Raw genomic sequence first — 13,193 nt, 5'->3', positions numbered from 1 at the left:
CGGGAACTGGCTGGGCATCGGTCGGCAGGTGGTGAGCAATTGCATTGTGCGTCACTTATTTTGTATATTCTTTTATCATTATTATTATTTTCCCTCCCTTTTCTGTCCTATTAAACTGTCTTTATCTCAACCCATGAATTTTACTTCTTTTTTCTCTGTGATTCTCTCCCCCATCCCACTGGGGTGGGGGGGAGCGAGCGAATGGCTGTGTGGAGTTTAGCTACCTGCCGGGTTAAACCACAACACCTGGTCATTGGATGTGAAGCAGGAAAGGCAAAGGCAAAGTTGTGGGCATGAGTCGATGTAAATAAGCTAACGGTCCCATTGCTATGGGACCTAAGCCTAATGCTGCTTCATTGCACACATATTTTTGCTTTTTGTTCTACACTTGCTCACCGAGCTGCCTGTGGCCTGCTGCGGTGCAGGAATGGATGGTGACACTGGAGCAGCTCCCCTAAAGCTTACAGTAACTGCGGGTACTCCTGGTGTGCCCGGCACTATCCAGCCCGGCATCGTGCCTAGACCCAAAACCATTTCTGTCCATAGCTGATGCTGTTGGTGGGGCTGAGAACTGCCAAGGGCCAGCCAGCACTGACGGGTGTGAGAAGCAGAGCAAAATGTGAAGTGCCACAGTGGTGTGGAGGAAAGGAAGGTGGCAGACTTCATTCATTGCCTTTACAGGCAACTAAATGTTGGGAACACAGTCTACTAAGTTAGGTCCTCTGAGGGGAAAAATGAAGACGTACTCTTCTACTAAATGTATACGGGGAAAGTGCTCTTTCAGACACTCTGCATTCAGTTTCTATTAAAATAAATCTGGATTTTGTTTTTCCTGCTTTTTTTGAGCTTTTTCCCCTTTGCATTTCCCTCCCCCTCCAAGTTGATTCAGGTCCTCTCAACACGACCCGCATGCCAGAAGCTGATTTGAGGAACTACTTTTGCCTTCATATACATAAATACAAAATGGCTAATTAAGTGTCAGCTAAAAAGCACTGCTGTTTCATATCCAATGGAAAATCTATGCCTAATTGCTCTGGGCATCACCTGGTCTAATTGTAATTGGCTGGAGAAGGATTGCAGAGCTGTTACTCAGTGATGTTTACTTCATCCTGGCTGCAAGGAGCATTCCTTTAAGATGTGATTATTGAAGCAGAGAATGGATGAGATGGGTGAAAAGCAATCACTCTGAGTTTTAATATTGCACCAGACAGTAACAACTGAGCACTCGTGTGTTATGACAGCACCTAGCCTTATGGTTTTTCTTGTCTTGTGCTTGTGTCTCAGGCAGTTTGAGTTGCAGCAGTGTTGCCCAGTGAAGAATGCAACAGGGCTGAGCAGTCCAGGACTGCATCAGCCTCCATCAGTCTATGGGATTGTATTTGGAAATCCAAGCCTACAGTCAGCCCTATTGAGAAGGGCTCAGTTCATATGTTTCATTAATTGACCTGTTGTTTTCCCTTGTAAGTAAGTACCAGAGGCTGAAAATGCTGCACCCCTCCCCAGCTTACTTAAAAAAGTAAGGAAAAGTTTTCCCCACAGATATAGTGATTGAAATTCATGTGTGCTGATAGCATTCCCTGAGGAACAAGAGCTTTTAATCACGTGGAGGCAGACAGTGGTACGGAACGGGATCTGGAGAGTTAATTGCCCGGTTGGAAAACCAGAATAGGCTCAGAAGAGGCAGTACAAAGGAAAACACATGTGCAAGTTTCCCAAGTGCAAACGCTTCATGCCATGGTTGGGGCGACCCTTATGGATGGCTTTATAGAAGAGGTGTATTGTGTGGTTGAAGAGCTGTGTTTTCTTCGTCTGCCTTGAAGTTTATGAAGAGGATATGGAAGATGATGTCTAGCAATTCCTGATCTAACACTAACCATAAATAAACATAAAGGCTTTTCTAACTTTGGTTTATTTCTGCTATCTGAGCTTTCTACTATGATATAAGTTAAACATTTGGGTGAGATGTTAGAGCCTACAGTTCTGCTGAGATCAATCTGACCATAAATCTTTCCAGTCCTGCAGTGGACAGGTTTTGTTTTTTCACTCTTGGTGACAAATTACAGACAACTTAAAGTGAGCGAGGTGAACTCAAGGTGCAGAGCACAGTACTCCAGCCACCCACTCACCTACATGATTTCCAGCATGCTTCAAAAAAATGAGCAACTTCAGAAGTGGCGCTGGGTACGCTGACAGCAAAAGTTTTCTTGCAAACCACTGGCCATGCCATAAACCTTCTCCAACAAAGATGTTGTTGCACTTTGTGCAGTGAGTATTAACAGCCGCTCTGTACATCCTATGCAGAGGGACACGCCACTTTGTGCTCTTTGGGATTATTGCACGGCAGCAGAGCCTCGGAGCCTGCTGCGTAAGGGACAGGTGAGGTGGAGATGCAGGACTTGGGGCCAGTTCAGCTGCTGCCAAGCAGTGAAACGCAGGTGGAGGAAAATCAGGACATATTTTTGTCCAATTCTCCCCTCAGTAGATCTGAACAATTTCCATGTAAATTGATGAGAGCATATGACTTTGGGAAATGCTCTTGGCTCTTTAAACTTGAGAGTGGGCTCAGGAGGGCCCTGAAAATCCTCACGAAAGACACAGGAATGCAATAAAGCCAAAGGGGGAAAAAAGCAAGCAGATTTCAACTGAAGAATTTCATAAAGGTCTGGTTTTTCAGGGGAAAAACAATCAATTTTACAGTGGAGGAATGTGAAATAAGTGCTAGGCTGTAATCATAGCAATAGATATTCTTTTCTGCATATCACTACTCCCTTTAATAAAGGTATGTTGTCAGTTAAAGGCTTGCTCTCCCATAACTGAGAAGGATGGGCACATGGAAAAATAAATTCTTGCCCCTGCTCAGCAGCGAAGTTGTTCAGACTTCCTACATGTGGGATAAGAATTGGTCATCTGTTGGTTTCAGGGGCTGATAGAGTAACTAGGAGATTATAAATATAAAGGAAAGCTCTAGGAGCTTGATTTTGAGCTTGTCATCGTTAATCCAGAATCTGGATAATTGAAGGCTGACTATAGACTTTCCATATGCTTTTATATAACTTGTGGTACCACTACTGAGTAGTTCTGTGAAAGTTTATTACTCTTTATCTGTTGATCAAGAAGTATTTTGCATATGTTGTTAGAAGTGTCAGCCGGTGGTGCACATTACAGGTTTGGATTTTTTTTCCTTCTGGCAAAATTTCTTCTGCCAATGAGTTATGAGATTATAAAAATTTAAGGAGCAGACCCTGGGTTTGTGGCATGTACACTATATATTCATCTTTCCTAATGAACGGCGGACGGAATCAGCACTGTGCTACTCCGACTTTGTGCAGACTTTGTGTGTTCTGACGCATCTTTGCCACCATCCAGCTGGAGTAACACTGAGTTTGTAGTTGGATGTTTTTTCAAGCCCCTGTTAGTAAAGGGTTGCGGCAGAAGTGAGAGCTGATTATGCAGTTCAGGAAACTGCGTGCAGTCACTTGGAGGCTGACAGAGAAAAATAGGATTGTATATATTAGATTGTAATTTTTTTAAAAAACAGAATAATATTCCTATTTTTAGGATAATTCCAAAATAACATTCAGATATTTTATTCCAAAGAAATGTTTTGTCCAGCAGGGGGTTAACTGCATTTTGCAGACAGAGAACATAATACATTTACAGCATTTTATGCATTAATGAAACTTATGTCATTTTTTAAACATCATTAATTTTGATAACATTTGAATGAAAAACTGAGTGAGGTGAAATAGCATGTATTATTTTGGTTTTTTCCACTTTCCTGTTTTCATCATGTGAGAACCAAATGTGTTTATTTTACTGGCACTATTAAGACAATCATATGATTTTGAGTAAGTCTTTTGAGGTTGTTTGCAAGTTTTTGCTCTCCTGCATGTCTGCTTCCTCCCAGCTGGGGGCTGGCTGTTGTATGGAAAGACCAACCACGTCACGGAAAAGCCCTGTCTCTGATCAGATGGGCTTAATATAAACCAGGTTTGCTGAGAAAGAATTAAAGAGGCAGCCCCAAAGCAGGAGAGGATTTACTTCGGCTGAGCAGCTCAGCGTACCACAGCCCACCGAGAGAGAAGGGCAGCGCGAGCAAAGGAGCTGGCTGCCTGGAGGGACCTGGCAGAAGTAAGGCAGCACTGGTTCAGACGCAGTCTTTTACTGTCGATGCTAGAGACCCAGACAGCTAAATGCAGTGTGGGGTATCAAAACCAGTTTGAACTTGGAACGCAATGTGTGATAGGGACTTGTTTGGCTTTGTTTAATGAAGGATGATAATTTGTTAGGGGAGAAATCCTAAAATGTTCATGTTTGCGACTGTTTAGCGTGTGACTGTTTATTGCAAGTTGTGAGTTAGGCTCTGTTGTTTGACTGAATCAGAGCTGGCTTTTCTCATCAGCAACGAAAAAACACATTTTAAAATTCGACTGCAGTAAATATTTCATTTTGTTTGTGAAGCAGTCTTTGCTTGGTCCGTGATTTCTAGTTAGATGTATTTCTTGCTGACAAAGTTACTGTGACTAGGACTAGGCAAACAATCTCATTTTGCCACTAAGTACTGCACATCACAGAGAAAATATTGCGTATGCGGCAATAAGTTCAGATAGAGTGTGTTTTTTCTGTGTATTTGTTCTATGTCCTGCTGTGCATTTATTCTAAGAAGTTTTCAAGCAGTTTTGTGTGAAAAGGAATAACGATTTGTATGTGTTGTTTTGATGTGATTCTGTATTTTTTTTGTTCACCACCTATTATTCAGGTTTGAAAGTGGTGGGGTGCATTTTACAGACAGTTACCCTATTTACTAATATGGAGAAGAGGGCCGAGAAACATCAGATATATGGCAAAAAGCAAAATGTCTAAATAACTGTCACTTTGGGAACTGGAATGCATCAAAGTAACTTTCCTAAAAATGGTAGCTGTTGGCCCGTGAGAATGACATCACTGTCCTCTGCCTCCAAGCAAGGCAAAATAGAGGTTGCTGAGCAAAATGTAATTAAGAGCCATGCTTAGATAAGAAGAGCTAACCCATCTAGCCGATTGTGCAGTAAAAGAAGTTGTTGATTTAATATCTGTAAATTTATGAGCTTTTTCTCCCAGCGCTACCTCCTGTAGCAGCTAGAACCTGTACCTCCTCAGAAAAGCTGTTGGACTTGACTGTGTCCTCCCTTTTACCAGCCAAAAAGCCGCTGCCTGAAGCAGAGTCATTCTTTGTTCACCCGGCTATAGACAAAACCCAAATCCGCCCCATCATAGCAAGATTTGCTTACATGGCTCTTTTGTTTTATCGGGATTGTCTAAGGGTGCAGCGAGTGATGCCTTATTGCTTTCCCAAAAGTTTCAGCTCTTAACTGAGACAATGTGAAAGGTGCTGTACGCTCAGCTGCACTGGGAATTGGAGGCAACTGGGACTGGTGCCTCTGTTTGCCCCCAGTTAAGCACAAAGGATGGGCAGCAGTACCTGTAGGTGCTGCCTGTACTGTAGGCTGCCTCTCAGCAGGGATGCAGCTCCCATGTAGGGCAGCTCTGGTGAACGCTGCCCCTTCCTTCTCCTCCTGGGACACAGCAATGCCTCACTCTCTCCAGGGCTGGGCTGCACCTAGCACAGCTGTGAGCTTGTAAGGGCTAAACAAAGATAGGATTTTGCATGTGAGGGTGGTATCATCCCTAGGATAAAACCTCTGACTCACTAAATAGAAATATTTTTTGTGTACCAGCAACTACGAAAGAGTGCAGAAAGTCTCATTTTTTTTTGTTATATACTAGATCCCTATAGAAGAGCAGGACATGCTGCCTTGAAGTTAATAAGAGGTGTTAATGCGTTTCTAAATGTTTTGTGGGTAACGCTTGTGATTTCCCTATTTCTCACTAGGGGTAAAAAATGACCCTCAACAATGTTACCATGCGTCGCACCCACAACAGCAGCTTGCAGCAGCAGCAGCAGCGATGGAGCATCCCTGCTGATGGAAGGAATCTGCTGGTCCAGAAAGACTCCAACGAGTACAACCCACAGAAGCGATACACCATCAGTCCCGATGAATACTACAGAAGGAGCTGGTCCTCGGAGTCGTCTGACTCCGTCATCTCCTCTGAGTCTGGCAGCAATTGCTACCGGGTGGTGCTGATCGGGGAGCAAAGCGTAGGCAAGTCCTCGCTAGCCAACATCTTTGCGGGGGTGCATGACAGCATCGACAGCGACTGTGAGGTGCTAGGAGGTAAGTCGTTATGCCCTGGGGTGTTTGTGTTTGCTTGCAATCAGCACTGCCAGTAGTAATTGGCACAGAAAATTGGAGAGGCCATTTAATCAAAAATTGAGGTAACAAACATTTGGATCTGATCATCAAAACTGATTCAACACATGCATCTGTCTTAAGAAAACAAGAAAGCAAAATAAGATGAGTAAGATACTTACTAACAATGATCAAAAGCCTCTGAAAGAGAACAATTCAGATTCCCATGTTGTTTCATTTCAAAATACCTGCTGGAAACTGCCTCATTCCTGCCTGTGATGATGCTACACAAGAGGCTGGTTCAGCTTTCATGCTGGTCCAACATTTGTGTCACCACTGGCTCCATGGGGCTGACTCCAGCTTTCTGTGGGGGAGATGAAACAACTGAAGGTCCTCATGGTCTACGAGAATGAAATGCTTAGAAATAGTAATCTGAGTCCTTCAATCACCTCCAAAATATTTGCCATTAGAAGTCAGCCTTTCTGTATAAACACATTACCTCAGCGTAGGCTGTATGGAGTTTGAGTAAAATATATCTCCTCCTTGTTTCATGTTACTTGCCCAGCACGGGTTCCCCCAGGGGAAAAACAGACAAAGGTCCTTCATCAGTCAGTGTAGGAAAATTCCCGTTGCCCAAATGGGGGAAAAAGGCACAAGCTGTAGGACTTTCTTTGACGCTTCCCCCTCGCTACTCTCCTCTGCTTTAGTTAGGCTTGTGAAATGTTCTTTAATCCCAAAGATCAGATCATGCAGAAGGTGAAGCTGTGGCACTAAGCCCTGAGCTATATTGTGTGTGAGATGTTGATGTGGAAGGGTTGTGCTGCAACAGAAATTTGCCCTGGCTCTAAGGAGGCAGACGCTGTCACCTTTGGAGGACATGCAGTTGCTGGCTGGTTTTGCTTGTCAGTATGCAGGACTCTCCCTGTCTCTCCTGTATCCCTTCCCTCTCCTGCCTGTACTCCCTCGGTGCGATGGTGCCAGTGCTGGCACAGAGAGTTTCTGGGCTTCTCTTCCAGTCCTCAGTGAAGCACAGGCAGGACAGCTTTTTGTGTCTTCACCTCTCCGGTTAGGAGAGGTTTTACCCAGGATTTAATACAGGCCAGCATCAAGAAGGTTGGACCCACATTTTCCTTGCTTGCTCTCACAGACTGGGGGCACAGATCTTTGTGCCTTTGGGGATCTGAAGTTCCTCACTGGGCACTCGCTCTGAATGAGTTATTCAGGTGTGCTTTGCCTTCAGCTTCTACCACCAACTTTTCCTGTAAACCCACCAGCTCCCCAGCCTGGAGTATCTCTGATAGAAGGTTTCCTACTGCTACACCAGTGAACTAGAGTAGGACCCTTGGGTAAGCAGTCAGAAAAGGCAGCTGATTTGCTTTGCATACCCTTGTCAGACAGTTTCTTTCTCCTCCGTGAGAAGCTGTATGGTTTCCTCTTTCCTTCACACTCCCAGCAATATTGCTTGGAGTGTAGCCAAGGACAGCTCTTCTGAGGTATCAGAAACTTTCTATTGTTGTATTTCTCTCCTTTTTTAGTGTCAGCTTCGAAATAAGCATGAGATGAACTAATTGCTCGCTTTCAGTGTGTTTCATGTCCTACAGAAGTCCCTTAGGATTGACCAAGGTGCAAATCAGTGCTGAATATGACCATTTGGGTGTATTATTTTCAAGGAGTGTGATTACGTATTTGTAGCCTCTCCACGTGTAACAGAGTGGAGAAGGAGTCCTCTGGATGTTGTCCTCTGGTGTATATGGAGCTTGTTCCCACACAGATGCTTGATCAATTGAAGAAACTATTCTCCAAACTTTAACTTGCAAACTGGAAAATATTACAAGAGGGGATGTTTTCAGGGTAGCCAACTCACAGAGGGAATACAGCTGCTTTCATGGACTGGCTTTGCAACCGACTGTAAGATCAATCTAACTCACGAACAGAAGTGTCATGCTATTGGGCCTGCAAGGGAAACTGCTCCTCTTGATTAGCTTTGTGTTTTTAATCTCTCCATTTTAAGCTGTGTCAAGTCTGGGGTCCTTTTGATTTTATTTAAAATGTGTAATATTTTTGGCTCATTCTTTTACATGGATGTAGATTCCTGGCTTCGAGGAAAAGGCTCTGATTACAATTTAGGGGAAAGTGCACTCCATTAATGCCCAGCAGAAGTTTTATGAGGCAAGGGTTAAGACACAGTCCTATCTACAAGCGTGGTTGGGACAGACCCCTTAAACACTGCAATGAGAGGGGTGGTTTGGTCAGAAGCCCAAAGCCTGGCATTTTTCATTGACTAGCCACACAAGACTAGAGATGGGTCCAAACCCCATATTGCTCATGCAAATGTCTCCAGGTTTGTGGAAAGAAAGAAGATTAGTATTTGAAGCAGAAGCTAAACTGAGATTTCACAGCAAGGGTTGATCGAAATTATGAGTGGGAAGATCTGGCTCCCCCAGATCTAAGCAGAACTTTGTCACGTGGCATTTATAATCTAGGTATGAATTTTTGTGGCCTCAGTACAAAATAACTGAACTTCTGTGGTTTGTTGATTCCTTTGCTTTTTGACATCAAAGGTAATGTGGGAAACCTTGAAATGGGAGAGAACTAGAACGCAACAGAAGTCTCAGCCTCTCTAAAACTCACAAAACTAGCTAGACCTAGACTAGCTCTGGTCTCACAAAACCCTGTCCTCATTGCTTGGTAGGCCGTTAGCTGTATTGCTCTCAGCAGCAGTGACTGTTCACCCGTAAACTGTCCCTGCTAAAGCGAAAGCAAATATTTTCCATTACTCAGCCTTGCTGGACTCTGCTGCTCCCATGGGGCAAATGTTCAGCCTTTTTGGTTATTTCTTCCACTGGTTCTATTTTCTCTCTCCCACATAAGATAAAGGGAATATCAGCCAAAATAATGAACATTTCATTTCCTGATCTTTCTGCCTCCTTCATATATCATGGAAAGTAAGACAACCAGTAATGAACAGAGGGCAGGTTCAGTGCTGATGGAAATGAGGAAAGAACTGAATGTAAGCCAACATAAAATTTGGCTCAATAACTTGAACTGTGAACAAATTATACCTATTTAACTACTTGGATTTTGTAATGTACATGATGCCACAAAATAATATATTCCCAACATTTCTGCTTTTCTTTCCAGAAGACACGTATGAAAGAACCCTGATGGTGGACGGGGAAAGTGCAACCATTATACTGCTCGACATGTGGGATAATAAGGTACTTTTATTTGTTCTAGTCAAATGCCAAAAGAAAAGTGCATATGAGTGAGTGCTAATATCAAAAGTAGGTATCATTTGGGAAAGAAAGTAGGTGTTTTCCATACTTCAGCATCAGGGAAAATATAGGATTAACCCCACCCCTGCACCAAGCCAAGCATGCATAACGGCTGTGCAGTGTGAGCCTGAGAAGCGCAAGCCTTCTTTATTTTTTTAATGATAAAACAAAACATTCAAGCCATTTTCCAGACCATGTTCATTCCAGTCTAAAGCCAGCACAATGAATTATCTGGGGCAAGTTTTGCCCTCCTTTGTAGTGAAGTATTCATACCATCACCGCATTGGAATTACTTTTAGTATAACCGTGATTCAAACCGTACCCATAACAGTTACAGCAGGAATGTATTTGTATTCTCTAATGTTATACTTTCTGAGTAAAATCTGTTCTGGCCATAACGATGTCTGACTGTTTCATTTGAACAGCGTGAGGGAGAATGGATTCGAGACCACTGCATGCAAGTGGGAGATGCATACTTGATTGTCTACTCCATCACAGACCGGGCGAGTTTTGAGAAGGCCTCTGAACTCAGAATACAGCTCCGCAGGGCACGCCAGAAAGAAGACATCCCCATTATTTTGGTTGGCAACAAAAGTGACCTTGTCAGGTGCCGCGAAGTTTCAGTGGCAGGGAAGGAAAAATATGAGGATAAAAACGACATAAACGTTAAGAGTCGTCTAGTAGCTTCTGAATGAAATGCAGAGCTCTAGCTGAGGGAGTACACTGTGATCAGGAGTGGGCAATAAAAGAGCAATAAAACAGCAGAGGACTGGAACAGAGGGCAGAGGACTGGGAGGGGTCTGCCAGGTCCTTAAGCCTCCCCTGGTAATGCTCTTACATTCAGATAATCCCTTTTGTAAATTTATTAAGTACCATCATAAAAGCAGCTTGAATTTCTTCCCTTCCAGCTCCTAGTATAAGACCACTGCAGCATGTGTTTTCTCTGGTATCTGGATACCCTTTGGATTTCCAATACATGTTTATGCATAACGAGTTTAGCCCCCTTTATTCTGCTGCCAAACATTATCTCTTCCTGTAACCAGTTCCCTGATGAATTAAAATTCCCTCTCACCCTTGGTTTTGCTAGTCTGGGCAGGGACTGTGCAGCCTTTCAGGAGAGGTCTCCTTGCTGCCTTGTTTTGGGATGCTAAACCAGCCCTCCCTCTGCTGCATACAAAAGAATAACCAACCTGTACTACTCTCCCAAAGCCCAGGGAGCCCTAAGCCCATAAATAGGAATAGCGAGACTGCTAGGAAAGCTGCTGCTGGCTCTCAAGGTCTGCAGTCAGTAAAATCGCTTCTTGGAGAGTCTTCCTTGAGGCTTCTTAGGTGACACAATATAACACACAGCAATGCATTAGGTGGTCTCATCTTGGCCCATCAGAAACATGGGTTCCTCTGCTCGGCATTTTCTTCTCTCTGCAACTGTTCTGCTCTCCTATCTCCCAGTTATCTACACTGTTTTTTTCCATTGAGGATGTGCACAGTTTCTCTGGCCCCTGTCACAGTTGCCCCAAGTGAAGAGTTTGAACTGAGGAGAACATCAGGACCCCAGGGATGCCTGTTTGCTTTCTCGTTCCTCTCTGTCCCACTTGAAAAATCTTTTGAAAGGTGCATTTATATAATTTTAGTCATCCTGGTGATGAGTTCATGGCAAGCCAGAAGACAGAATAAATTGGCTTGTGTGTGAAAGACAGGTGTCAAGATTAGCTTAGGTTCATGTAATTAAGGATAAGAACTATGATTTCAGATGTACCTCTAAAGCCATAGCATAGTGCTGCCTTTAAGGGTTTTGTACGTGTGTCTGTTCACACCAAAGTTGCTACTGTTCTAAGGCCCTGGTTTACACCCATGACCCACGGAGGAGGCTGGGCTCTGCCTCCTATGGGACAAGAGCTGTGCTGTGCGCATGGAGGGTGCTGTCATCACCCTTTAATGCGACTTGAGGGAGTCTGCACGTAAGATGACCAGGTAGTTTTGAGTCATGGCTGACCTCTCAGCCTTCAGTGTCGCCAGCCCCAGCTCCCTTCACAGCTGACGGCAGGGACTGGGCTTTTCCTGCTGGGCAGAGAGTGTGACACAGAGCGGATGAATCATGGGCTAGCAGGCAGCATCAGGTGATTAAAGACTTATCTGTGCCTTTATTAGGCTTGAGGAATTCCCCCAGTGGCACTGGCTCCCCGCACGTGGCAGCCTGCAGCCGCTTTGCCTCCCCCCTGCTTGTGATGCCTTGTGACATATCCACCTTGCAATTTTGCAGAGGGACGAGCCTGCGCTGTCGTGTTTGACTGCAAGTTCATTGAGACCTCGGCAGCTGTGCAGCACAACGTGAAAGAGCTGTTTGAAGGCATCGTGCGGCAAGTCCGGCTCCGCAGGGACAGCAAGGAAAAGAATGAGAAGCGTCTGGCATACCAGAAACGGAGAGAGAGCATCCCCAAGAAAGCCAGGCGGTTTTGGGGCAAAATAGTTGCCAAGAACAACAAGAACATGGCCTTCAAACTCAAGTCCAAGTCTTGCCATGACCTATCGGTACTTTAAGAATGCTGAACTCTGCCACAGCTTGTGGCATTTTGTGGACATTATCTAACTATGTCATGGGACAATCAATCAATCTATATTAGATTGGGGTATCAAAGTGACTTAGGTTCACAGTTGTGATTGTGATGATACGTGCTGGCATAAGAACAGCACAGTGCATGGAAATATCTCTTTCTTTTTTTGTTGGTAGTTTTAAAAGAAAAGTATAGACCAGAGTGACCCAAAGTTATGCTAAGAAGTGTTCTGGATTATACCTGTTGTTTCTCCTCTCACCTTCGGATAATAGTGTAAGAACTTTGAACTGTCGTGACTTGGGAAGTGAATACTACAATCTTTACTCTTTCTCCTTGTTATTATTTCTTTTTTTAAAACTGTGTAAAGAATTGATGAACTGACTGGGGATTGGTCCTTTGCCAGTTGGCTGGTCAGGCTTGAGCACCACAGCTGAAAAATCTGCATTTTTGTAGAATAGCCACCAAGACACTTTTTTTTTTTTTATTTCAAGGATTGGTTTTAATGAGTTTACACATCTCTTACTTTGAAAATATTTAAAGGGAAAATCCTATAACCAAACAATTTTTCCTCTCATTTTCATATTATGGGACTGTTTAAAAATCATAGTAAAATTAAAAATAAAGTGCAAGTTGTATCAAAGTGCATCAAGTGCAGGATGCCAAACCTTTATAAATCACCTGAGCTTTTTTAAGAAACCACGTGGACTTCTTGTATCCAACCTTTGTCTTTCTCTATGCCAGAGCTATGCTGTATTTATTGTTGTGCAAAATAACAAGCATTTTAATGTTGAGGGGAAATGTATTTATTACCAAGTTTCTTAAAAGAATAACGTTAATTTTATTACTGTTTTCTATCTAATATCTTTTTTCAGATATGCAAGTTTCTTCTTAAATGCCTTGTAATAAAATAAATAAAATATATGACTGGCTTTGAGCCTCAGTGGGAAATCCCTAAGAATTTTTTCAAATTGAGAAAATATTTTGAATGCTGGGCAAGATTGCTACATGACAAGTACTGCAAGGATTCCTTACATCTCTGAACACAGGCTACTTAGCAACCTAGGATCACAAAGCAAGAATTACCTGCAGCCCCAAAGCTATGAGTGCACAGTATCCCTCGTGCAAATGTGGTTGTG

At 43.4% G+C, this 13,193-nt stretch overlaps 1 protein-coding gene across 1 annotated transcript; it reads left to right on the top strand.

The window, feature by feature from the left end:
* Positions 1-4,024: 4,024 nt before the first annotated feature.
* On the top strand, positions 4,025-12,980 carry GEM (GTP binding protein overexpressed in skeletal muscle). The gene is made up of 5 exons (XM_009275465.2): positions 4,025-4,131; positions 5,873-6,215; positions 9,372-9,448; positions 9,931-10,129; positions 11,760-12,980. The coding sequence occupies exons 2-5, from the start codon at positions 5,882-5,884 to the stop codon at positions 12,041-12,043; spliced, it is 894 nt and encodes a 297-aa protein (XP_009273740.1). The 5' UTR covers positions 4,025-4,131; positions 5,873-5,881; the 3' UTR covers positions 12,044-12,980.
* Positions 12,981-13,193: the final 213 nt, after the last annotated feature.

The sequence above is a fragment of the Aptenodytes forsteri genome, unplaced genomic scaffold (genome assembly GCF_000699145.1).
Source record: "Aptenodytes forsteri isolate BGI_AS27 unplaced genomic scaffold, ASM69914v1 Scaffold208, whole genome shotgun sequence".
NCBI classification, from domain to species: domain Eukaryota; kingdom Metazoa; phylum Chordata; class Aves; order Sphenisciformes; family Spheniscidae; genus Aptenodytes; species Aptenodytes forsteri.
This window is presented reverse-complemented; position numbering and strand designations above follow the sequence as displayed.

Excerpts from the sequence above, each read along its gene's own strand:
- GEM (XM_009275465.2), top strand. The coding sequence starts at position 5,882 with ATGACCCTCAACAATGTTACCATGCGTCGCACCCACAACAGCAGCTTG. Across the intron at positions 6,216-9,371 it reads CGACTGTGAGGTGCTAGGAG|AAGACACGTATGAAAGAACC; the intron begins GTAAGTCGTTAT and ends TTTTCTTTCCAG. Across the intron at positions 9,449-9,930 it reads TCGACATGTGGGATAATAAG|CGTGAGGGAGAATGGATTCG; the intron begins GTACTTTTATTT and ends TCATTTGAACAG.